Source organism: Pseudophryne corroboree, chromosome 2, assembly GCF_028390025.1.
Source record: "Pseudophryne corroboree isolate aPseCor3 chromosome 2, aPseCor3.hap2, whole genome shotgun sequence".
Classification (NCBI taxonomy): domain Eukaryota; kingdom Metazoa; phylum Chordata; class Amphibia; order Anura; family Myobatrachidae; genus Pseudophryne; species Pseudophryne corroboree.
The window spans coordinates 215,402,888-215,428,680 of NC_086445.1; the positions used below are offsets into that span (position 1 = coordinate 215,402,888).

At 45.5% G+C, this 25,793-nt stretch overlaps 1 protein-coding gene across 1 annotated transcript in view; it reads right to left on the bottom strand.

The window, feature by feature from the left end:
* Positions 1–25,534, bottom strand: part of TSPAN31 (tetraspanin 31) — an 85,953-nt gene extending 60,419 nt beyond the window's left edge. The window contains exon 1 of the mRNA XM_063952309.1: positions 25,260–25,534. Within this exon, the coding sequence (XP_063808379.1) occupies positions 25,260–25,322 (63 nt within the window). The 5' untranslated portion in view covers positions 25,323–25,534. The remainder of the gene's footprint in view (positions 1–25,259) is intronic.
* Positions 25,535–25,793: the final 259 nt, after the last annotated feature.

Consider the following 25,793-nt stretch of genomic DNA (forward strand, 5'->3'; position numbering starts at 1 on the left):
CTGGGCACTCTAAAAGAAAGATTAGGTACTATCTGGTGTGCACTGGCTCCTCCCTCTATGCCCCTCCTCCAGACCTCAGTTAGGGAAACTGTGCCCAGAAGAGCTGACACAACAAGGAAAGGATTTGGAATCCAGGGTAAGACGCATACCAGCCACACCAATCACACTGTACAACTTGTGATAACCATACCCAGTTAACAGTATGAACAACAGAGCCTCCTTGTACGGACGGCTCATAACAATAACCCTTTAGTGAAGCAATAACTATATACATGTATTGCAGAGAGTCCGCACTTGGGACGGGCACCCAGCATCCACTACGAGAAATAGAATTACCGGTGAGTAAATTCTTATTTTCTCTAACGTCCTAGTGGATGCTGGGAACTCCGTAAGGACCATGGGGATTATACCAAAACTCCCAAACGGGCGGGAGAGTGCGGATGACTCTGCAGCACCGAATGAGCAAACTCAAGGTCCTCCTCAGCCAGGGTATCAAACTTGTAGAATTTTGCAAATGTGTTTGAACCCGACCAAGTAGCAGCTCGGCAAAGCTGCAATGCCGAGACCCCTCGGGCAGCCGCCCAAGAAGAGCCCACCTTCCTTGTGGAATGGGCTTTTACGGATTTTGGATGCGGCAATCCAGCCGCAGAATGAGCCTGCTGAATCGTGTTACAGATCCAGCGAGCAATAGTTTGCTTTGAAGCAGGAGCACCCAAGCTTGTTGGGTGCATGCAGGATTAATAGCGAGTCAGTTTTCCTGACTCCAGCCGTCCTGGAAACATAAATTTTCAAAGCCCGGACTACGTCCAGCAACTTGGAATCCTCCAAGTCCCGAGTAGCCGCAGGCACCACAATAGGTTGGTTCAAATGAAACGCTGATACCACCTTTGGGAGAAATTGGGGACGAGTCCTCAATTCTGCCCTGTCCATATGGAAGATCAGATACGGGCTTTTACACGACAAAGCCGCCAATTCTGACACACGCCTAGCTGAAGCTAAGGCCAACAGCATGACCACCTTCCACGTGAGATACTTTAGCTCCACGGTCCTAAGTGGCTCAAACCAGTGTGATTTCAGGAAATCTAACACAACGTTAAGATCCCAAGGTGCCACTGGAGGCACAAAAGGGGGCTGAATATGCAGCACTCCCTTAACAAACGTCTGAACTTCAGGCAGTGAAGCCAGTTCTTTTTGAAAGAAAATAGATAGGGCCGAAATCTGGACCTTTATGGACCCCAATTTTAGGCCCATAGTCACCCCTGACTGTAGGAAGTGCAGAAATCGACCCAGCTGGAATTCCTCTGTTGGGGCCTTCCTGGCCTCACACCAAGCGACATATTTCTCGGTGATAATGCTTTGCTGTCACATCCTTCCTAGCTTTTATCAGCGTAGGAATCACTTCATCTGGAATGCCCTTTTCCGTTAGGATCCGGCGTTCAACCGCCATGCCGTCAAACGCAGCCGCGGTAAGTCTTGGAACAGACAGGGCCCCTGCTGTAACAGGTCCTGTCTGAGAGGCAGAGGCCATGGGTCCTTTGTGATCATCTCTTGTAGTTCTGGGTACCAAGTCCTTCTTGGTCAATCCGGAACGATGAGTATTGTTCTCACTCTTCTTTTTCTTATTATTCTCAGTACCTTGGGTATGAGAGGAAGAGGAGGGAACACATATACAGACTGGAACACCCAGGGTGTCACTAGCGCGTCCACAGCTATCGCCTGAGGGTCCCTTGACCTGGCGCAATATCTTTTTAGCTTTTTGTTGAGGCGGGACGCCATCATGTCCACCTGTGGCAGTTCCCATCGATTTGCAACCTGTGTGAAGACTTCTTGATGAAGTCCCCACTCTCCCGGGTGGAGGTCGTGCCTGCTGAGGAAGTCTGCTTCCCAGTTGTCCACTCCCGGAATGAGCACTGCTGACAGTGCTAGCACGTGATTCTCCGCCCATCGAAGAATCCTTGTGGCTTTTGCCATTGCCATCCTGCTTCTCGTGCCGCCCTGTCGGTTTACATGGGCGACGGCCGTGATGTTGCCTGATTAAATCAGTACTGGGTGGTTTTGAAGCAGGGGCTCTGCTTGACTCAGGGCGTTGTAAATGGCCCTTAGTTCCAGTATATTTATGTGTAGTGAAGTCTCCAGACTTGACAACTGTCCTTGGAAGTTTCTTCCCTGAGTGACTGCCCCCCATCCTCGAAGGCTTGTATCCGTGGTCACCAGGACCCAGTCCTGTATGCCAAACCTGCGGCCCTCGAGAAGATGAGCACTCTGCAGCCACCACAGCAGAGACACCCTGGCCCTTGGGGACAGGGTGATCAACCGATGCATCTGAAGATGCGATCCGGACCATTTTTTCAACAGATCCCACTGAAAGATCCTTGCATGGAACCTGCCGAAGGGAATTGCTTCGTAAGAAGCCACCATCTTTCCCAGGACTTGCATGCAGTGATGCACCGACACCTGTTTTGGTTTCAGGAGATCCCTGACCAGAGATGACAATTCCTGGGCCTTCTCCACCGGGAGAAACACCCTCTTCTGTTCTGTGTCCAGAATCATGCCCAGGAAAAGCAGACGCGTTGCAGGAATCAGCTGCGACTTTGGGATATTCAGAATCCAGCCGTGCTGTTGCAACACTTCCTGAGAGAGTGCTACGCTGACCAACAACTGCTTTCTGGACCTCGCCTTTATGAGGAGATCGTCCAAGTACGGGATAATTATAACTCCCTTCTTCCGAAGGAGTATCATCATTTCGGCCATTACCTTGGTAAATATTCTCGGTGCCGTAGAGAGACCAAACGGCAACGTCTGGAATTGGTAATGACAGTCCTGTACCACAAACCTGAGGTATTCCTGGTGAGGTGGGTAAATGGGGACATGCAAGTAAGCATCCTTGATGTCCAGCAACACCATAAAATTCCCCTCTTCCAGGCTTGCAATAACCACCCTGAGCGATTCCATTTTGAACTTCTTTATATAAGGGTTCAAGGATTTTAAATTCAGAATGGGTCTCACCGAACCGTCCGGTTTCGGTACCACAAACATTGTGGAATAGTAACCCCTGCCCTGTTGAAGGAGGGGGACCTTGATTATCACCTGCTGGAGGTACAGCTTGTGAATTGCTGCCAGTACTACCTCCCTTTCCCTGGGAGCAGCTGGCAAGGCTGATTTGAGGTAACGGCGAGGGGGAGTCGCCTCGAACTCCAGCTTGTATCCCTGAGATACAATTTGTACTGCCCAGAGATCCACTTGTGAGCGAACCCACTGGTTGCTGAAGTTTTGGAGACGCACCCCCCCCCGCACCTGGCTCCGCCTGTGGAGCCCCAACGTCATGCGGTGGACTTAGTGGAAGCAGCGGAGGATTTTTGTTCCTGGGAACTGGCTGCCTGGTGCAGCTTCTTTCCTCTACCCTTGCCTCTAGCCAGAAAGGATGCTCCTCTGACCCGCTTGCCTTTCTGAGGCCGAAAGGACTGCATTTGATAATACGGTGCTTTCTTAGGCTGTGAGGGAAACTGAGGTAAAAAAGTGGACATCCCAGCAGTTGCTGTGGATACGAGGTCCGAGAGACCGTCCCCAAACAATTCCTCACCCTTATAAGGCAAAACCTCCATGTGTTTTTTAGAATCAGCATCACCTGTCCACTGCCGAGTCCATAATACTCTCCTGGCAGAAATGGACATTGCATTAATTCTAGATGCCAGCAGGCAAATGTCCCTCTGGGCATCCCGCATATATAAGACGTCTTTTATATGTTCGATGGTTAGCAAAACAGTATCCCTGTCGAGGGAATCAATGTTGTCTGACAGGGTATCAGTCCATGCTGCTGCAGCACTACACATCCAGGCTGAAGCAATAGCAGGTCTCAGTAGAGTACCAGAGTGTGTATACACAGACTTCAGGATAGCTTCCTGCTTTCTATCCGCAGGATCCTTTAGGGCGGCCGTATCCTGAGACGGCAGTGCCACCCTTTTAGATAAGCGTGTTAGCGCCTTGTCCACCCTAAGGGATGTTTCCCAACGTAACCTATCAGTTGGCGGGAAAGGGTACGCCATCAGTAACCTCTTAGAAATCACTAGTTTCTTATCAGGGGAACTCCAGGCTTCTTCACACAAATCATTTAATTCATCAGATGGGGGAAAAGTCACTGGCTGCTTTTTCTCCCCAAACACAATAACCCTCTTGGTGGTAACCGGGTTAATATCAGAAATGTGCAATACATCTTTCATTGCAGTAATCATGCATCGGATGGCTTTTGTAGACTGTACATTTGTCTCATCCTCATCTACACTGGAGTCAGACTCCATGTCGACATCTGTGTCTACCATCAGAGCTAGCGGGCGTTTATGAGCCCCTGACGGCTTCTGAGTCGCCTGGGCAGGCGCGGGCTGAGACCCCGGCTGTCCCAAGGCTGCTGCGTCATCGAACCTTTTATGTAAGGAGTTGACACTGTCGGTTAAGACCTTCCACATATCCATCCAATCAGGTGTCGGCCCCGTCGGGGGCGACACCACACTTATCTGCCCCGCCTCCACGTAACCCTCCTCATCAAACATGTCGACACAGCCGTACCGACACACCGCACACACACAGGGAATGCTCAGACTGAGGACAGGACCCCACAAAGTCCTTTGGGGAGACAGGGAGAGAGTATGCCAGCACACACCACAGCGCTATATAACACAGGGATTTACACTATAAAAAGTGATTTACCCAATAGCTGCTTAAATATCTTATTTGCGCCTAAATTTATGTGCCCCCCCTCTCTTTTTTACCCTTCTTGTATCAGGATACTGCAGGGGAGAGCCTGGGGAGCTGCTTCCAGTGGAGCTGTGAAGGGAAAATGGCGCTGGTGTGCTGAGGAAGAAGGCCCCGCCCCCTCAGCGGCAGGGCTTCTGTCCCGCGTTTTATGTACTTAATGGCGGGGGTTTGTACACACATACAGTTTTCAGACTGTATTATGTGTATTTTATGCCAAAAGGTATTATAACTGCTGCCCAGGGTGCCCCTCCCCCAAATCCCCCCCCCCCCCCCCAGCGCCCTGCACCCTACAGTGACCGGAGTGTGTGGTGTGCTGTGGGAGCAATGGCGCACAGCTGCAGTGCTGTGCGCTACCTTAATGAAGACAGGAGTCTTCTGCCGCCGATTTCATCGCTTGTCTTCTGGCTCTGCAAGGGGGACGGCGGCGCGGCTCCGGGAACGGACGATCGAGGTCAGGCCCTGTGTTCGAACCCTCTGGAGCTAATGGTGTCCAGTAGCCTAAGAAGCACAGGCTAACTGCAAGCAGGTAGGTTTGCTTCTCTCCCCTCAGTCCCACGTAGCAGTGAGTCTGTTGCCAGCAGATCTCACTGAAAATAAAAAACCTAACAAATACTTTATTTTCTAGCAAGCTCAGGAGAGCCCACTAGGAGCACCCAGCTCTGGCCGGGCACAGATTCTAACTGGGGTCTGGAGGAGGGGCATAGAGGGAGGAGCCAGTGCACACCAGATAGTACCTAATCTTTCTTTTAGAGTGCCCAGTCTCCTGCGGAGCCCGTCTATTCCCCATGGTCCTTACGGAGTTCCCAGCATCCACTAGGATGTCAGAGAAAATTAGCTTCACCTGTGGATCTTTTAAAATGTGTCCGTGAGTAATGACTACACCTGTGCACCTGCTACGTGACCTGGAAAACGTGACCAGTTTGAGAACCTATGCTGTAGGTAGTAATGCTGACTAGGAGGTCTTTATCTGCACCCTGTTCGGTGAGAACATCCATGGGGAGGGGCACTCACACCCAAAGGCGATGGATCAAGAATGGCTTTCAGGTACAGTAAATGTTACTTTTATTTTTTAGGAACTCTTGCATTTACTGATTGCACATTGGACAAGGCACCATTAACGGCAAGCCCTGTATAAATGTAAAAGTTGTATTGGCGAGAGTTTGGGGCATGGGACCCCCTGAACTGGTTTGGCTGGGCACTTCTATTAGCACTTCACAGCACCTTATAAGTTTTATTATCAATGTAACTTTTAAAAACACATTTATTATCGGTCACCCATGTAACACTATTAACACATAGTAGCTGCTTTTTCATATATAACACGCTCGCTCAATAGGGAGGTGCCTTATGGGGGTTTGGTTTCGCAAGGGTGTTGGTGTCCCATTCCCTGGACTTCAACCTGTAGCATGTTAGGGACCTACCCGATGATGTTACCTGGACACAGTAGGTAGGTCCATACTTTTAGACATAATTAAGCGAAGAACCTCAATGTTACTTTATGTTAAATTGCAAAATGTATTACAATCATGATTAGTAATGTTTAAAGATTGCACTTACATTCCCTTTTTTACCATTACTTTATGGTCAGACCAGTGATCCTCCAGCATTCTACTAAGTATTCTTCCTCTATTCCTCCCTATGGAGCCCTACCAAAACCCACCCCCTTACAGCTGATGACTTTGTGGTGTTGGAATTATGACTGATGACTACAGTACATCTCGTTTCAATGCACATGGACAAAATAAACAGCAGTCATGCCATGTAAGGCAAATAATGTTATCGTAAGACATGCAGCCCAAACTATAAGCAGCAGTGTTAGCAGCAATGTTGGGAAGTTAGAGAGTCAAAGCTTCCACTAATACACAATTTATTTCCAAGACCGGCATGTGACATGTACTGTTTAAATCTTTGTTTACCGTATGTATATTTTTGCACAATTCGGATATATAGATAGATAGATATATAGATATATATATATATTTTTTTAAACCATCTCCTAGCATTGCTTATTCATACAAGACCCCACCTTACACCAACTCTTGCCCCTTATGTAGTTCCTGCAGAAAAAGATAAATCTTCAATAATGGCAGTTATTTAGAAGTGCCAACTTTTGTGTTTTGCTAGAAAAGACTACTTTATAAATCTACTGACACACAAGCACTGTAATCAATCCAATGTTATGGAAAAACAAAATCCAAGATCATATTATTCTAGTACATGACAGGGTCAATCATTACAGAGGGCAGAGAATTAACCTGTGACACTGCCAAAAGGCCAGCACGCAGGATAAAAAAATAAAATGATAATCAAACCCTAAAATAAGAAAGTAATCAAGCACATAAAACTAAATCAATGTTCTATTCAATAAGCCTAACCTCATTATCATACCTTGATGACACATACCTACCAAAATTCCATTTAAAATGGTAATACCATTATACCAGGGGAAAAAAAAAGAACACAAAAAAAAAAAAGGAACACCACCACAAGTAGACCATGTAACAGGACTAAATAACAAACACTGAGCAGAGATCTCACAGGATTGTAGGATATTTAAAGAAAAACACAATGTAAATGTTTGCTGTATAACTACTAGTACAGGTTGAGTCTCCCATATCCAAAATGCTTGGGACCTGCCCTGCCCAAAACCTGGGGGGAAACAGACAAAGAAAAAAAAAGAAAAAATATATATATTATTTTACAATATTTTCAATAATTTTGTGCATTAAAACAAAGGTTGCAATCTCGCTCATAAAACTATTTCGGAATTTTGGATATGGGAGACTCAACCTGTACTCCATTTCCTGGAAAACACCAAAGACTTAGCAATGTTATCCATCTGCAAATAACCCAGGCAATGACATACAGCACATGCACAGTACATACATCCAGTGTTTTGGGGAAGAATAGACAAGACTGCAGAAAATGATACAAATGTCCATACTATCAGGCTCATTTGGGTGCAGTTGATTTTTAAAGGGCAAAATGCGGCACCCTGCTAAAACAACCTGCCCGCTGTGTGAATAGATGCCAAGGGGTCATTCCATGTCACTTCGACCAGGCGTGTCCACCAACCATCTCAGATTTTTATGAAAATGTTTAGTTGAGAGGATGTAAAAAAAACTATTTCTGCCAAATATCTAAACTGTCTGACAATTAGTTTATTATATACTGATTTTTCAAAATGTATTAATTTACTAATCGCGCCTTCTTTATCCAGTTTATTTGAAGTATGACAGGTGTTTATTAAGAAATCACCACAAAATTTGCACCCCTAACATAACTCTTCCTCCTGAATACAAACCAAATCACTATCTGCCTTACGTTCCGAGTTACGGCAAAAACGCACATTTTTCAAAAATACTTAAAACCGCTAGGTTCAATCAACATTCGATATCCCAATTTTCTTTCTTAGGTGCTTAACAAAAAGGTATACGTTATTCACACACAAAAAAAAAAAAAAAAAAAAAACACAACACACACACAACACAGCATGGTACTCTTTCATAGTAGAAAATAAAAATAGAATCATGAAGTTGATGGTACTGCATACATAATTAACACAAGAAACCATGAAATTTAAAAACTTAAATATAACTTGAGTCCATAACTTAAGTTGAGTCAACAAGCACATTATCTTTCCCTTGTTTGGAACCTGTTGTAACGGTCTGTAATTTTCCTTAAAGTGTCAGCAGACAGTGCCTTCCAGTCCTTCCTTGGATAGTGGGCACTTCCGTTACACAGGGGACGAGAATAATAGGAACAAAAACACTGAAGGCCAGGACAACACATTTGTTTATTGGTTTTGTTTCATGAAGTGTACCAGCACACTTTGTTCTTCCTCATTACATTGAATGATATACCCAACGTACCAGATGTTATTGTACACTGCTGCTATGTATGTTCCAGGTTGCAGATCACTTTTGTCTAAAAAAAATTATGCAATTAGCCCCTGTAAATTAACATGGCTAATTGTCCTTCCGGGGGCAATCCAATTAGCCATGGCTTGGGCTGGCTCATCAGCGATTTTGTTTCACATCGCCTCAGGTAGGTGAAACCAAATCCACGGAAACGGGGCTGTTTCTGCCAAAACCACACAGGTTTCACTGAACCTGTGTGTTTTTTGGGAGATCATGATTTGTTTTTTTTTTTACAAACGACTAAATTGGATAGCTTGTAAGGAAAATATGCTTGAAACATCGAGGAGGAAGGGGTGGGGGGGAAGGGGGGATAAAAAAAAACCCCCAATGTACTTTCACCTGTAATTGGATACCCCCTAAACTGTGGTTCCTGCTGTCTTCATGTCGTCTGATGACAATCAGAATGTGTGTAGTTCGTCCTAACGAAATTGATGATGAGCAAGTGTTCCTACCACAGTCTTTGCCGTTTCTAGACGGCTATGCAGCTTGGTTTTGCAGTCTTGTATTTCATTTTGTGACACGGAGAAAAACTTTGTCATATCTTTTCAGCCCAGCTATACAGGTCCAAAAGTGTTAAGATGTGATGAATTGCCACTGCTTGCAGACTGCTGCAGGTGGCTAGATTTTTACTAGCACCATCACTAAAGTAGTGAACATACTCCAATTTTAGTAATAGTTCCACTAAGTGTTTCATAACTACCATAATAAAGGCATGCAGAGTTATGGCTACATGGTCATGGGTATCACTTATAACACACAGACTCACACAGTTTAAAGTGTCACACAATCATCTTGCCTACAAAAACAGATGTAGCCATGCTAATCGTTGCCTCTTGGCAAGTGTAAGCGCAAATACACGCCAATGTTGCAAACGCCTGCTGTGATCGGTCGCAGCACAGCACATTTGCACTATGATTCGTATGCCATGCGCATGCATCGCAGCATAGATGAGCGTGGCTCTATCTGTATACAGCAAATGGGCGAAGTGTTGCTTGTGAAGTGTCCCAGTGGAATCCTTGAATTGCATCCAGACACACAAATTAATAATTTTCTGCAAAATCTAGTAACAGCTTCTGTTTCTGTTCGAATGGTTTCCTTCAACTGGCGTAGTTATTCAGCCTGTGACTTTGCTGTATACAGGTGGGCTGTTGCATCATCAACAGCACTACAAATAACTTCACGGAATTGCTCCACCGTACTAGTGATTGTATCCAATTTACTGTGGACCCACTGCTTAAACAATTGTGTCCTTATCCATGTCACTATCACGAAAAATATAGGATTTAAAAAATACCTACTGGTAAATCCTTTTCTCGTAGTCCATAAGGGATATTGGGGACAGAATTAGTACGATGGGGTATAGACTGGTCCAAAGGAGCCAGTGCACTTTAAATTTCTTCAACTGGGTGTGCTGGCTCCTCCCCTCTATGCCTCCTCCTACTGCTCAGTTATAGGTAAAACAGTGCCCGAAGGAGAATGACATACTTGAGAGAAGGAACATAACAATAAGTGTGGTGAGATTTTCACACCAGCACACCAACATAAAACTTAGCCAGCAACATCTGGCGAACAGGAACACATAACAGAGAACCTGCAGAAAGTTACCGTACAGAGGCAGGCGCCCAATATCCCTTATGGACTACGAGAAAAGGATTTACCAGTTAGGTATTTAAAATCCTATTTTCTCTAGCATCCATAAGGGATATTGGGGACAGATTAGTACGATGGGGATGTCCAAAAGCTTCCAGAACGGGCGAGTACGTGCTGAGACAACTGCAGCACCACCTGCCTTAAACGGGTATCCTCTTTGGCCAGGGTGTCAAACTTGTAGAACTTCACAAAGGTGTTCTTCCCCAACCAGGTAGCAGCTCGACATAGTTGTAGGGCCGAGACTCCATGGGCAGCCGCCCAGGAAGAGCTCACTGATCTTGTAGAGTGGGCCTTCAAAGACTGTGGAACAGGTAAGGCTGCCAATGCATAGTAAACCTAACCCAACGAGCAATGGACTGCTTAGAAGCAGGGCAACCCTTTTTCTGCGCATCATAAAGCACAAACAAGGAATCAGTCTTTCTGATTCGAGCCATCCTCTTGACATAGATTTTCAAGGCTCGCACAGCATCCAATGCCTCCGGAGGAGCAGAAGTGTCAGAACTGGACGGAATCTCAATAGGTTGACTCAAGTGAAGCGCGGAGACCTTCGGCAGGAACTGCTGTCTAGTCCTGAGCTCCACTCTGTTCTCGTAAAAGACAAAGTACAGACTTTTGCACGACAAGGCCCCCAATTCTGAGACAAGCCTAGCAGAAGCCAGGGCCAGTAACATCAAGGTTTTCCACGTGAGGTACTTATCTTCTACCGTCGTCAGAGGTTCAAACCAGGAGGACTGTAGAAAGCGTAACACTACATCCAGATCCCAAGGTGCCATACATGGCACGAATGGAGGTTGCATATGAAGCACACCTTGCAAGAAGGTCTGAACTTCCGGCAAGAGCCAACTTCTGGAAGAAGATGGAAAGAGCTGAAATCAGGACCTTAATGGTCCAGCCTGCAGGAACATAGGAACCTTCCCAAGTTGAATTCTGCAGAGGAATATGTGCATTCATCACACCAAGAGACATATCTGCCAGATATGATGATAGTGTTTTGACGTCACAGGTTTTCTGGCTTGCACCATAGTGGCAATGACCTTTTTGGAAAGCCCTTTGTGAGCTAGGATGATCCGCTCAACTTCCACACCGTCAAATGAAGCAGCCATAAGTCTGGGTAGACGAACAGTCCTTGTTGAAGAAAATCCCTTCTTAGTGGTAGAGGCCAAGGGTCCTCTACAGATATGTCCAGAAGAACCACATACCACGCTCTTCGGGGCCAATCAAGATTGCTTCCACTCTGATGTCTGATCTGCTTGAGCACCCTTGGCATCAGCGAAATCTGAGGAAACAGGTAGACCAGCTGGTAAGGCCAAGGCGATGTCAGCGCATCCACTGCGCTCACCTGATGGTCCCTGATTCGTAAGCAATAGCAGCGAAGCTTCTGGTTGAGACGAGAGGCCATCAAGTCGATCTGTGGGCATCCCCACCTGTCCATCTGTTGAAACACACGAGGGTGTAGTCCCCACTCCCCCGGATGGAGGTCGTGGCGACTTAGGAAGTCCGCTTTCCAGTTGTCCACTCCCGGAATTAAGATTACGGACAGTGCTCTTGCATTTCTTTCTGCCCAGAGGAGTATTCTGGACACTTCTCGCAAGCAGGCCCAGCTTTTTGTCCCTCATTGTCGATTTATGTACGCCACCGCCATGACATTGTCCGACTGCACCTGGATCGCCCGATCCCGGAGTAGATGGGATGCCTGAATCAGAGCATTGTAGATAGCCCAAAGTTTCAGAATGTTGATTGGAAGTAGGGCCTCTTGGGCAGACCACCAGCCGTCGAACTACGCCCCTTGAGTGACTGCTCCCCATCCTATCAGACTCGCATCTGTCGTGAGGAGGATCCAATCCTGAATTCCAAAAGCGTCGACCTTCCAGCAGATTGGAGGACTGTAGCCACCACAGGAGAGAAATTCTGGCCTGAGGTGACAGCAGAATCAGCCGGTGCATCTGAAGATGGGAACCGGACCACTTGTTCAGGATGTCCAATTGGAATGGTCTGGCATGAAACCTTCTGAATTGAATCGCCTCGTACAAGGCCACCATCTTTCCCAACAATTTTATGCAAAGCTTAATGGAGACTCGAGTAGGTCGGAGCACCATGTGAACCATTTCTTGAAGTGTTCTCACTTTTTCCTCTGGGAGGAACACTTTCTGTGCTACAGTATCCAGTAGCATCCCCAGAAACAGGAGCCGCTGAGACGGTTCCAGGTGGGACTTTTGCAGATTGAGGATCCACCCGTGGTGCGACAGAAGTTGGATAGTGCGATCTATGTGGAGCAATAGCTCCTCTCTGGAACTCGCTTTTATCAGGAGATCGTCCAGGTATGGAATTACATTGACCCCCTGGATCCTGAGTTGAAACATAATTTCCGCCATCACCTTCGTGAACACCCTCGGAGCTGTAGACAGGCCGAATGGTAACGCCTGAAACTGGTAGTGATCGTTCAGTAGGGCAAACTTTAGACAGGCCTGATGAGGAGGCGAAATTGGGATATGTAGGTAAGTGTCCTTGATATCCAAGGACACTAGGAGTTCCAGCTGTTCCAGGCCTGCGATAACCGCTCTCAAAGATTCCATCTTGAGAGATAAGGTCCCTTACCCAAGCATCTCGGCAGGAACCGTCCCAGATGTGGCTGTAGTGACGTAACAGAGCTCCCACCACGAGATTCCCTCGGGGTGGGAGGGTACCGTCATGCCAAAGGCTTTGCAGCAGTAGAACTGGTTTCTTAGGTTTTTCTCTAGAGCCTCTAGCTGCGTTGGAGTCCCCTCTGGCCCAAGATCGAAATCTGGAGGACTGAAAGGACTGAGTAGATGTCCCGGGTAGGTACGTCTAGAAGGTGGAGCCCCATAAGGGAGAAACATGGATTTCCCAGCAGTAGCTTTGGAAATCCATGCGTCCAATTCACCTCCAAAGAGCCATTCACCTGTGAAGGGAAGAGATTCCATATTACGTTTGGAGTCAGCATCAGCAATCCACTGATGCAATCATATGGCTCTGCGCGGTCCTAGCATTAATATTGCCAGTCTCTTTAAGGGAGTCACAGAGGACTCTTGCCGTGTCCTGAATGTGATTCAGGAAAGTAACAGTACTATTAACTAAGGTCATATCATCCGAGAGACTTTCCTTAATTTGATTAGCCCAGGAGTGAATTGCATGTGTCATCCAGCAACCTGCAATGACCGGCCTTTGAGCAACACCTGCAGCAATGTAAATAGATTTTAGAGAGGTCTCAATTTTCCCATCTGCCGGGTCCTTTACTGTAAAGAAGCCCAGAGCAGGGAGTACTGCCTTTTTAGAAAGGCGAGAGACTCTTCCCAGAATTTTCTGCCTTCAGGGGCAATGGTGAATGTATGCAAAACCGCTTTGACACCTGACTTTTTTAATCTGGATTCTTCCAGGCTATTTTAAATAAGTCATCCAAATTCTTGGAATCCGGAAATGTGGCTGTCCGTCTGTCTTGTGGGAGGAAAAATGACTGCTGAGTAGTAGCATCCTTCAGGGGGAGCTTTAACACATCCCTAATAGCCAATATGAGGGATTCAATACCCGGGGTAGGGGGTGTGGGGATATCCCCACTTATGGGGTCTACATCATCCTGCATATCATCATCAGTATCTGAGAGGAGTGCAGGCAGAGCACTTTTTGTGCACCTGAAGCAGACAGGGGGGGGGGGGGGGGGGAGAGAAGTTTAGCAGCTAGGCTAGGCACTGCTTGTTGCAGTTCCTGAGTCTTAATGGTATTTGCAGTGAATTGAGACATATCAGACATCATAGTTTTGATAGACCCCAATCAGGAGGGCTCTGGACTCTCCCCCACATTGATATCAGCATTCTGAGATGACTGACTACATTGTTCACATGATACTGAGCCAGATTATCTAGGAGAGAATCTAGCATTACAAATACTGCATAACTTCTGTTTTACCATTGTGAAGCAGAAAAAAAAAAAAACAGGAATAATACACACACAACACAGCCTTATATATATTACGAGCCTGCCCTATTGTATGTGAGAGGAGACACAGGAGAGAGGACCCCAGCACACCCAACGCTGCACAGCCCCAGTGAGGCTGTCAGCGTTTTCTGTGTAAACAGTGAGACTGTAATATGAAAACTCCCTCAAGGAGAGGTTACTTGTGCACAAATATAGCGGCTCTCCCCTTCTACACCTGGTACCAGCGATCTAGTGACTGATATGGAGGAGCTGTTGAGGCTGCTGCTGCTATGCAGAGGAAGGTGCCAGAATGCTGCTGAGCCCGCTCTCGTGTAGCTCTGCCCCCCATCACGGCCATGTCTCCCAATGTATGTAGCCTCACATAAATGCTTGGTACAACTGATATTAGCCAGTCTCACGCAGGGACTACAGCTGGTCCCCCCCCAGGAGGGACCCGTACGCCTCATCCGCACATTAAACCGGGGACCACCCTAGCGGGTCCCCGGTTGGTACTCACCACCGATGATCACCTTCAGGCAGCGTTAGGGGTGTGTGGTACGCTGCGGCTGCCAAGGTGCCATGCCCCGCTGATCAAACAGCAGCTCTGCACCTTAAGAGGACGGTAACCGCCCCCACCCCTAACTCCCACTGTGCAGGTATGCTGTTGCCCAAACAGCATACCGAAAGAAATAAAACTGAAATTGAAATTGAAGAAAAAAAACTCTGGAGCTTGCAGAGTGTGCATCCTCTCCTGAGGGCACTTTTTTTCTAAACTGAGCTGTAGGAAGAGGCATAGAGGAGAGGAGCCAGTACACCCAGTTGAAAAAATTTAAAGTGCACTGGCTCCTTTGGACCCGTCTATACCCCATCGTACTAATCTGTCCCCAATGCTATAGAAAGTATTTCAACTATTTTCTGAAGTTGCTTCCAGACCTGGGCATTTATATCACATCAATGAAGCATAAAAGTTTTTGAGACTGAAAAACAAACCAGGATTTTCATTAGGTCTTTGTAGTCCATCTTTAGTGGTAGAGCAGCAACCAATAATTTTTTAGATTTTGGAGAGTTTCGCAAAAACACACAGAGTGTGTACCTCTTTTAGCAACCATGTAGGTCGTAAGGAACAAACCTTAGACAATCCAACTTGAATGTCTGGAAAATGGTATTTGAAAGCAAGATAAAGCTTTCAAGTTTACTAAGAGTAGCCTTTCTATTTGTGAATCCTTTTCCCTCCCGGAACTTTTACAGAAACAAACTTTCTTTCCAGGGCACATCAGAGAATGTTCATCTTCGTAAAACTGCTGTACCGAATGAAGGAAGGGCTTTCCCTCTATACTTTTCAGGTTCTGCCAGTGTGCCATGGGTTTCTTTACGTTTTCTTGATTGTTTTACGATGTATTCTGCGACATTAAATAAGTTAGGAACTAAAGTTATGTTTAAGTTTTAAAATGTCATGATTTCTTGTGTTAATTATGTATGCGGTACAACAGTAATTGAACGTTGAACGTTCATGATTTTTTCTCTCCACTATAAAACAGAGTACCATGCTGATTTTTTGTGTGGTAGTAACGTATACCTTTGTTAAGTACATAAAAAAAAATATTGGGATATCTGATGTTGCTTGAACCTATCGCTTTTAAGTCTTTTTTAAAACATGCGTTTCTACCGTAACTCGAAGCGTAAAGCAGATAAAGTAATTTGGTTTGGAGATTTGGAAGGAAGAGTTACCTTAGTGGTCCAAATATCATGGTGATTGCTTAATAAACACCCGTGATACTTCAACAAATTGTCAGATAGTCAAGATATTTTGCAGAAATAGTTCTTTTGACATAGCAAAAATAAATAAAAAAAATAAATAAAAAAAATAAATAAAAAAAATCTGAGATGGGTGGTGGGCGTTTCTTTTTTTTTTTTTTTTTTGGGGGGGGGGGGGGGGGGGTTATTTGATGTGGAATGACCCTAAAATCGATTCACATTAAAGATCTCAGTGATGCCACAGCTGGGGCTGGGACCCCCCCCCCCCCCCATTAGTGATATTGAGGGGGCCAGCTCAATCTCAATAGTGACACCGGCGTGGCCATGCCCCCTTTTCGAACATGTGCGCATTAACTGCCCCAGCATCTACGCACCCTATGCTGCTCAAGTCCTAAATGGGAATACTATACTGCTCAAAAAATAAATAAAGGGAACACTTAAACAAAACAATAACTCCAAGTCAATCACACTTCTGTGAAATCAAACTGTCCACTTAGGAAGCAACACTGATTGACAATCAATTTCACATGCTGTTGTGCAAATGGAATAGACAACAGGTGGAAATTATAGGCAATTAGCAAGACACCCCCAATAAAGGAGTTGTTCTGCAGGTGGTGACCACAGACCACTTCTCAGCTCCTATGCTTTCTGGCTGATGTTTTGGTCACTTTTGAAAGCTGGCGGTGCTTTCACTTTAGTGGTAGCATGAGACGGAGTCTACAACCCACACAAGTGGCTCAGGTAGTGCAGCTCATCCAGGATGGCACATCAATGCGAGCTGTGGCAAGAAGGTTTGCTGTGTCTGTCAGCGTAGTGTCCAGAGCATGGAGGTGCTACCAGGAGACAGGCCAGTACATAAGGAGATGTGGAGGAGTCCGTAGGAGGGCAACAACCCAGCAGCAGGACCGCTACCTCCGCCTTTGTGCAAGGAGGAACAGGAGGAGTACTGCCAGAGCCCTGCAAAATGACCTCCAGCAAGCCACAAATGTGCATGTGTCTACTCAAACGATCAGAAACAGACTCCATGAGGGTGGTATGAGGGCCCGACGCCCACAGGTGGGGGTTGTGCTTACAGCCCAACACTGTGCAGGACGTTTGGCATTTGCCAGAGAACACCAAGATTGGCAAATTCGCCACTGGCGCCCTGTGCTCTTCACAGATGAAAGCAGGTTCTCACTGAGCACATGTGACAGAGTCTGGAGACGCCAAGGAGAACGTTCTGCTGCCTGCAACATCCTCCAGCATGACCGGTTTGGCAGTGGGTCAGTAATGGTGTGGGGTGGCATTTCTTTGGGGGGCCGCACAGCCCTCCATGTGCTCGCCAGAGGTAGCCTGATTGCCATTAGGTACCGAGATGAGATCCTCAGACCCATTGTGAGACCATATGCTGGTGAGGTTGGCCCTAGGTTCCTCCTAATGCAAGACAATGCTAGACCTCATGTGGCTGGAGTGTGTCAGCAGTTCCCGCAAGACGAAGGCATTGATGCTATGGACTGGCCCGCCCGTTCGCCAGACCTGAATCCAATTGAGCACATCTGGGACATCATGTCTCGCTCCATCCACCAACGCCACGTTGCACCACAGACTGTCCAGGAGTTTGCGGATGCTTTAGTCTAGGTCTGGGAGGAGATCCCTCAGGAGACCATCCGCCACCTCATCAGGAGCATGCCCAGGCATTGTAGGGAGGTCATACAGGCACGTGGAGGCCACACACACTACTGAGCCTCATTTTGACTTGTTTTGAGGACATTACATCAAAGTTGGATCAGCCTGTAGTGTGTTTTTCCACTTTAATTTTGAGTGTGACTCCAAATCCAGACCTACATGGGTTAATAAATTTGATTTCCATTGATCAGTTTTGTGTGATTTTGTTGTCAGCACATTAAACTATGTAAAGAACAAAGTATTTAATAAGAATATTACATTCATTCAGATCTAGGATGTGTTATTTTAGTGTTCCCTTTATTTATTTGAGCAGTGTATATATTCTTTAGTGAAGTGCATTTAACAAATACCTTATGAATATGATTTTTCATTTTGGGGGTCGAAATGACTAGTGTTATTCTTTTAGTTTATACCGGTACTGCAGCAGACAGGGAACTACCCACACCTAGCCCCCCACAATGACATGTAGTCAGATCTTAAGGGTACTTTTAAGAAGCACACCATTTTACCCGGTTTTAAAAATGTAAGGGTATATTTACTAAAGTCGATTTTGATTTTGAGTTGACTTTGGTAAAAGGAGCTCAACTAAAGTCAAAACCAACTGAAGAGCGACTGAAAAACAGACTTTAGATGACAATATACCGTCAAACACACCATCGGTGCTTTTCCATTGACACTTATAGAAATCACACTTTTACTAACAGTTGGTTTGAAAACCAACGCGAAAGCGACCAAAAATCTCAAAAAATAAAATCGATCAGAAACAAGTCTGTTTCCTAAAACAAGTTCAATCAGCTGAAAGGTAATTATGATGCCTATACAAGTAGAGATGACAGACCCTATGTTGATGTTTTTGAAAGGGAGTGATTATCTGTAAATTGGGCTGCATGCTGTGGGGCCCGCTGATTTACTCAAGCGGTTATCGAAGGATCAGTGTGTTCACTGGTAATGTGTACGCAGTTGCTGTGCTTTTGCAATCGCTCTGTTGGGCATACTTTTGGATTCCTCGTACCCAGACAATAGACTGCAACTTAAGGGGCACTTCATACGACCATGTAGGCGCCCCACCATCAGAGTCTGCAAACCTTCACAGGCATCCCACCATCGGAGATGTACGCAATTGAGAATTAAGAGGAACCACAGCAGCTTCTTGCATCTGGTATGTTTTGTTCAATAGAAAATCAGCAGAAGTGGTAGTCTATTTATAGTCGATTTTGAGCAGATCTGGCAAAAACTGGTTTTAGACTTTAAAAATAGTCCAACATCGGCTGTAATAATTGACTAAAAAACGACTTTTAGAAAACAAAGAACTCTGTACCCGAAACACACTGTCGATATCTATTGATTTTTAAATCTGCCTTTTGTAAATTTACCACTTAAACTCTTAAAAAGTTGACTTTAAAAGTGCAAATTTTATTTTGCAGTGTATGCTTTTGCATATATTTGCACAGACATCATTTTCTCTTTTTCAGAATAAAAGCATTTCCACCCCCCTCTCTCTCCCCCCCCCCCCCCCCCCCCCTTTGGGCCTTTCAGATTATTAACAGCATTAGGGATAATATACAATATGATGAATTTTTGAGTGTACACGTCATACATGAAAATTCCCTTTCATTAAATCGTGTGTAGGCGTCAGAAGCAGAACAGAGACCGTTCTGTTGGTGGAAGAGTAAAAACAAGCAAAACCTCAAACCACAGACTGACTGTAAAATCTGATGGCATCAGCTCAGTATGACTTTAAGAAAGCCCCTATACCTACCCCTGTTGGTAAAACTTGTTTGAAAAAGCTACAAAATATATGTAGCAGAACTGGAGTCTTCCACACCTATGTGGTGAATCCAATTGTTTGTTTCATTAGCTCTTCACGGACCTTCCTGAAGTGGTGAGCAGAAATGTGAGAGAAGTCCGGCTTTTGGGTATATTTTGTCAGCGCGCCATTAGCTTAGGAGGGTGTAGCTGCTTGAAGCATCAAAGGACAGTCCATTTGGGCATGACATGCGTAAGTAATGGGCACCCAGAAAATGAGTATATGTATATATTAGAGTCAATTAGAAGCACTTTTAAAAACTTTACAAAAATGACCAATTACACCCACCTGCAAGCCTAAAAACACTTGTCTCACTCATAAAGCACACCATATACCCGTCCCATACCTTGTACCCCAATTTCCATCACTTTGCACTTTCTCACCCCAAAACTGGCATCTTATTATTGGCTATTTAAAAATACTAAAAAATGTCAGTGTCTGATTAGTCATAAGGGAGGTGTCTCAGGGGTTCTGAACCAAGTCCCAATATTTTTACCCAAAAATAGGGATTTTCCCCAACTTTTCACCTGCTCAGAGTAGGTGAATAGAAATTTGCGATAAACCCTATGGAGAATTAATGCATGCGAGTAATTGGAAAGCTGCAATATTGTGGGTTATGAATAAAGTCTTGTTTTAAAAATTTTTGCTGCAAAAATTGGTTATCGTGGCTAACTGTATACCCCTTAAGGAGTCCAAGAGAAAAAAAACCACAACATTAACATACACTTTGGGGTTGATTCAATTCGGCAACAGATGAATAGCGCCGGGAATTAGCTCCTGACGCTATTCAATTCAGCTACTAGTTACCCGCAATTGTCGGGAATTCTTCTTTCACCCCGGGGGGTGAGAGAAGAAAACCGACAAAAGTGCTGCCGCGCAGCCGGCGCGAGGCTGATTCTGTCGGGAATCAGCATCTCCGCGGGTAGTTAAGTCGGAGAATGCTCGTTCTCCCGACAAAACTACCTGTTAAGTCGGCAAGAACGGGCATTCGCCGACTTAACTTTAGCTGAATTGAATAACATCGGGAGCTAATTCCCGGCACTATTCATCTGTTGCAGAATTGAATCGACCCCATAGTTTGGAATGTGTAGTTAAACCCCCTTCTCCACATGAACTCTACATTCACATATAAATAAACATGAAAAAGGTTTGGCAAATCTGCTTAATACAAGACAGTACATAAAAAAAGTCACTGAAATCTGGCCAATCGTAGTTTAATGTTACTAAATCAGTAAGTGCAGTATACAACACTAAGGGGTATATTCAATTGAAGTCTGATCCATTCCGACATGCATTTGTCGGAATGGATCCAACAACCCCTATTCAAATCTCATCTCAATTCGACTTTTTCAAGTCGAATTGAGATGAGTGACCCAGAGGAGGAGAGGGGGAAGGGGGGTGAATGCCGCGGGGGACAGCCGCCGGCAGCCAGAGGAGATCAGCGCTACAATAGCGCTGCAGATGTCACACAAGCTTGCTGGAGCCAGGTGGACGCTACCGTGAGCGGCGCGGCTGTGTGACACCCTGCTGCAGCGCTGATCCCCTCTGGCTGCCCGCGGCAGTCCCCAGTCTCCCTGCGGCTCTCCCCCCCCCTCCCCTCCCTCTCCTCCTCTGGGTCCACATCTCAGTCTGAGATCTTTTGATGTCGGACTGAGATGGTCGAAAAGGGGGCCAGTTTTGGCCCGGTTTTAAACACAAGCATGTGGATCGGCAGCTATTCCGCCGATCCACGTGCTTTTCAACAAGTCGAATTCATCATCAACTTGTCGAAAATATTGAATAGGTCGAATCACGATTCGACCTGAAAAAGTCGAAAACTGCCGTCTTTTCGACTTCAATTGAATATACCCCTAAAGCCCATTCCTAACCCTCCTTTCTGCCACACTATCCCTCCTCCTTATGAGATCGTTACCTCTACCACAGCAAGATCTACACAACTCAATAAGGCCTCACAACGACCGCCATTAAAATTATACATTTTATATGCATGTTCGTTTTTTACGCCAGCTAAATGCATCTAAACCAGGGCCTGGCAAACCCTGGGGACACATGGCCCTCTAAAACTTAGGGGGGTATTCAATTACTGGCGAAAATGCGTCAAACAAAACAAAAAAATTACCATGACTCGCAGTAATTTTGCCAAACGCCTATTGTTTGCGAAAAGTTTTCGCTGTAATTTTACCACAAAACTCAATTCACCAACTCTGAACAGGTGATAAACTTTTTGAAAATCTCAATTTTTTCAGTTAAAAATGTCAGGATTTGGTTCTGAACCCCTGGGACAACAACCTGAATGACTGACTAGGTACTTAGAAGTTTTTCATTATTTTTAAAATGACCAATGACATGTCATTTTTGGGGTGAAAAAGTGAAAAATTATGGAAATTCAGGTACAAGGTATGGGACAGGTATATTGGGGTGCTTCATGGGTGGGACAAGTGTTTTTAGATTTGCAGATGAGAGTAATCGGTCCGTTTCCATTTTTTTTAAGTCCCCTAAAATGATCCAAATATATACTTATACCCATTTTTATGTACCCAGAGTTCACTATTAGCACTTATTCTGCTGGAATAAAAATAGCTATCTATTTTTACACTTCAAGAAAAAAAAGCATATAACACCCAATTGACCCAATTTAAGTACCAGAAATACTTTTATTATAACCAATAATAAACTTTTATACTGCTATCCGATGTTAGTTTAGGGTTGTTGTTTTTTGTGTTTTTTTTTTTTTTGTGTTTTCTTGTTGGGGGGGGGGGGGAGTGGTACGGACAGATTTACCCATTTTTGACTTTCTGCATCAATTTTCGCATCAATCCTGTAGTCACAAATTTGCATATGAATACAGACTTGCAAAAATGGCGAAAACGTCAGCCGCTGTAAATTGACGCAATTTCAGCGCTAATTGAATTCCCCCTTAATCTGCAACACCTTACACCTATATAATAGAGACACTATATTCATCTTCCGCAGAGTGCTGATGTGTTACACAGTGCTTGGTGTAAACAACAACAACTGTGAGCTCTGTAATTGGGTATGCGTGAATGGCGGCCGAGTTCCCGGGGGTCAGCATACCTACGCCAGGATACCAGCCACCAGAATGCCAACAGGAGGGGGGGGTGCGTAACAAAGTCCCTTGCAGTCTTGCTGCGCTCACCACAGGTTCGATTCCCACTCTACGAGTGTCATTGACACCCACGGGTAGGAATAGCCCTGGGCCCCCTGCCGGCATTTTGACAGCCGGGATACCAGCGTCAGTATGCTGACTGCTGGGATGGTGACTACATTCCCTGTAAACAGCAGTCTATGACGACCACCAACACCAGCATCTGAGACATAAAACAGCCAAGTACATGACCCCGGACAAAATGTAAACTTGTTTTCAGAGATTTAAAGATGACTTCCTCTCTAAAAAAAGCACACTCAGCCTGGCTCGAAAGCAATGATTATCAGTTCCTATTTGAGAAAATGCAGAGCAGAGGGGAGTGAGAGAGAATGGTTACTGAAGGGTCTTTAATAAAAGGCAGAATTAAGGGGTTAATAATGACAGCATAGATGAGGGGAAATTATTAGGATCAGAATTCTGATGGGGCATTTTAATAATGATGATGATGATGCAGGAGGGTAACGAAAGTGATAGTGAAATGAAAGTTCATAGAGATTTTGACAAAATAAGGATCAGGGGAATAAAAGAGTTGGGTGCCGAGTGGGGCATGAGGGTGCCGAGGTGCAAGGGAGCATTGAGAATGGATTTGAGAGACATGAAAGTGTGAGATCATAAAGAGGACTGAGTCTGCTGTATTGCATGTAAGAAGGTTGAACTATGTTTACAGTTCACTATTTATTAACAGATACATGAACATGTTGCAGGGCTCCTACATTTTTAGCTGGATTCTAGTTTTAAAGAAAAAAAAAAAAAAAAAGTTGAACAAGTCAAATAAAAGAGGGGAGGATGAGAAAGAATTTCCAGTCCAGGACAGACTCTAGAGTCTGTCTATACAAATTTGCTCAAGCTCAGAGATCTGGCCCTTATGGTGGGTTGTCCATAGTGCACAGATTTGGAAAAGTGATTGAGGTTACATGTGATGAATTCCATATGAAAAGTGTGCCAAGTTTAATGACTAAATGGTGAGAGAAACTATTTCAAATCTGGCACTAGCTGGAAGATGACTGCAGCTATAACATGGGGTTCGGTATGTAATACCGCCACCCAGGATGCCGAATGTCACTATGTCACCATACCACTCGCCGCTATACCGGTGGTGGTATGGTGCCCCCATCGGGATCCCAGCTGGGAACCAGACGTTCAGTATGCTAACCTCATACCATGACATATCCAATTATCTAAGTGTGGAACTGACATTGGGATTGAAAGAGGAAGGAGAGAGAATTTGGGTGAGAGAGGCACATTTACCAGAAGCATTGAGAATATTAATTTGCTTAACTTTGAGATAAAAGATTTGGGGGAGATGTATCAAAGCTTGGAGAGAGATAAAGGGGTCTATGTATAGCCTTGGAGAGAAATAAAGTGAAGAGTTAAAGCAACAACCAACCAGCTCCTGTCATTTTTTAAATACAGAGGCCTATTAATGTACAAAATGAAAAATGAATTGTTACCCATTACTATAGACCATATCAGTTTGATGGGATATATAGCTGTAATAAGTAACAATTAATGTAAACTCACCTCTCCGGCGATGTGATCCGGTATCCAGTGGCGCTGTCTTTTCCTGAGGCTCCCTCTGCAGTGCTTGGGAGTCAGCCTGCGGGTCCCTTCTGCAAATGTGCTACCAGCTGATCTCCCAGGAGGCTGCAAAGGCTGCTGGAAGGTCAGCACAGGGGCCGACAGAGAGCAAAGTAGCGTTCAGCTACCCTGCAGTTACCACACTGATGTTCAGATTACGACATCCTGAGATGGCGAATCTGAACTCCATGGAGAACAGTTTCAGTTCCTTCATGAATTGCACTGATCATTCTTGAGCAGGGGGGCCACTAGAGAAGTCAGGAACATCTCCACGGTAATCCGCTCTATAAATATCATGGAGCAGAGAAAAGCCCAGTTTCACAGCTTTATGAGTAGACCCAACAGCCTGTAACATGACAGAAGCTGATTGGAAGGTACTTTCTGGGATAGTCTATTACCCCGACAGCAAGTCGGGTGTACTGTATCGCCACCAGGGGCTATCTAATTAGCCCGATAATCCGGCGCATGCCGTGACTTATCAGGGATCTTGTTTCACCTGCCTCCGGCAGCAAAGCAAAATCCCTCATAACAGCCCCGGTTTCAGACAAAAACTGGGCCATTTCACCCAAAAACCACACAGGTTTTACTAATCCTGTGTGTTTATGGGTTTAAATGCACTAGTTACCAGCCGAGCTAATCAAATAGCCTGACCGCAGCACTCAAAGACACATTGGATTTTTTTTTTTAATCTCAATGTCTCTTCGGGACAAATTGAATATCCCCCTTTATCTCTCTCCTAGGCTTAGTACATAGACCCCCATGACCCCAAATTACCAAGCAATTAGCTCCTCATTGCCACGTTACAGGCTGTGCTTGAAAAAGACAAGAGTTGGTTCTATTTTATTAATCAGTCCATCTGTCCCATATAACACACACTGCTGGGAATGGCGGGCCTACAGTGAGCACTACACAGCAGTGGGGTTGTCAGCCCTAGAAATGAGGCCAGTACTATGCAGCGGGAGGGGGAAGAGAGGCACAGAACAGTGCACAGGTCAGCACTGAGGATGGTGAAGTCGCAGCGATCTCTGGCCACACTTACCATATAGACCACGTTGAGCGCACATAGCGCATTTTTGGAGCAGGTGAAGCCGCCACACACCATCCTCCGCCTCTCGCCGGGCCAGCCCGGGGCTCCAGCGAATAACTGGGGTGCCGCTTTAAATGAGAATTAGCTCTCACTCTCCTTCCTCCGCTGACCCCGCTAGCCAGTGACGTCACCCCCCTTCCCAAGGACGTCACCGTCGAACGCTGATTGGCTACGCAAGAACCAGCTCCGCCCAGGCCTCACATACGCCTTGCAGGCCGGTTACCGGCATAGCGGCGTTACGCTGGCGCAGGGATGACGTCAGCAGATTAAAAACATATCAGACGCCATCTTGCTACACCTGCCACTCCCTGCCTGTTCGTGTTCCTCCGGTTTCCCTGTTCCTGTGGCAGTGCGTGACTGTGTTGCGCTGGTAGTGCTACTGTCTCAATGTTACTAGTAATGGGTAATTTGCGCACACTCAGCATTTATTTTATGGGTGACTGATGTGTGTTGTGGCGCCTACTGTATATTCACGTAGTATTACAT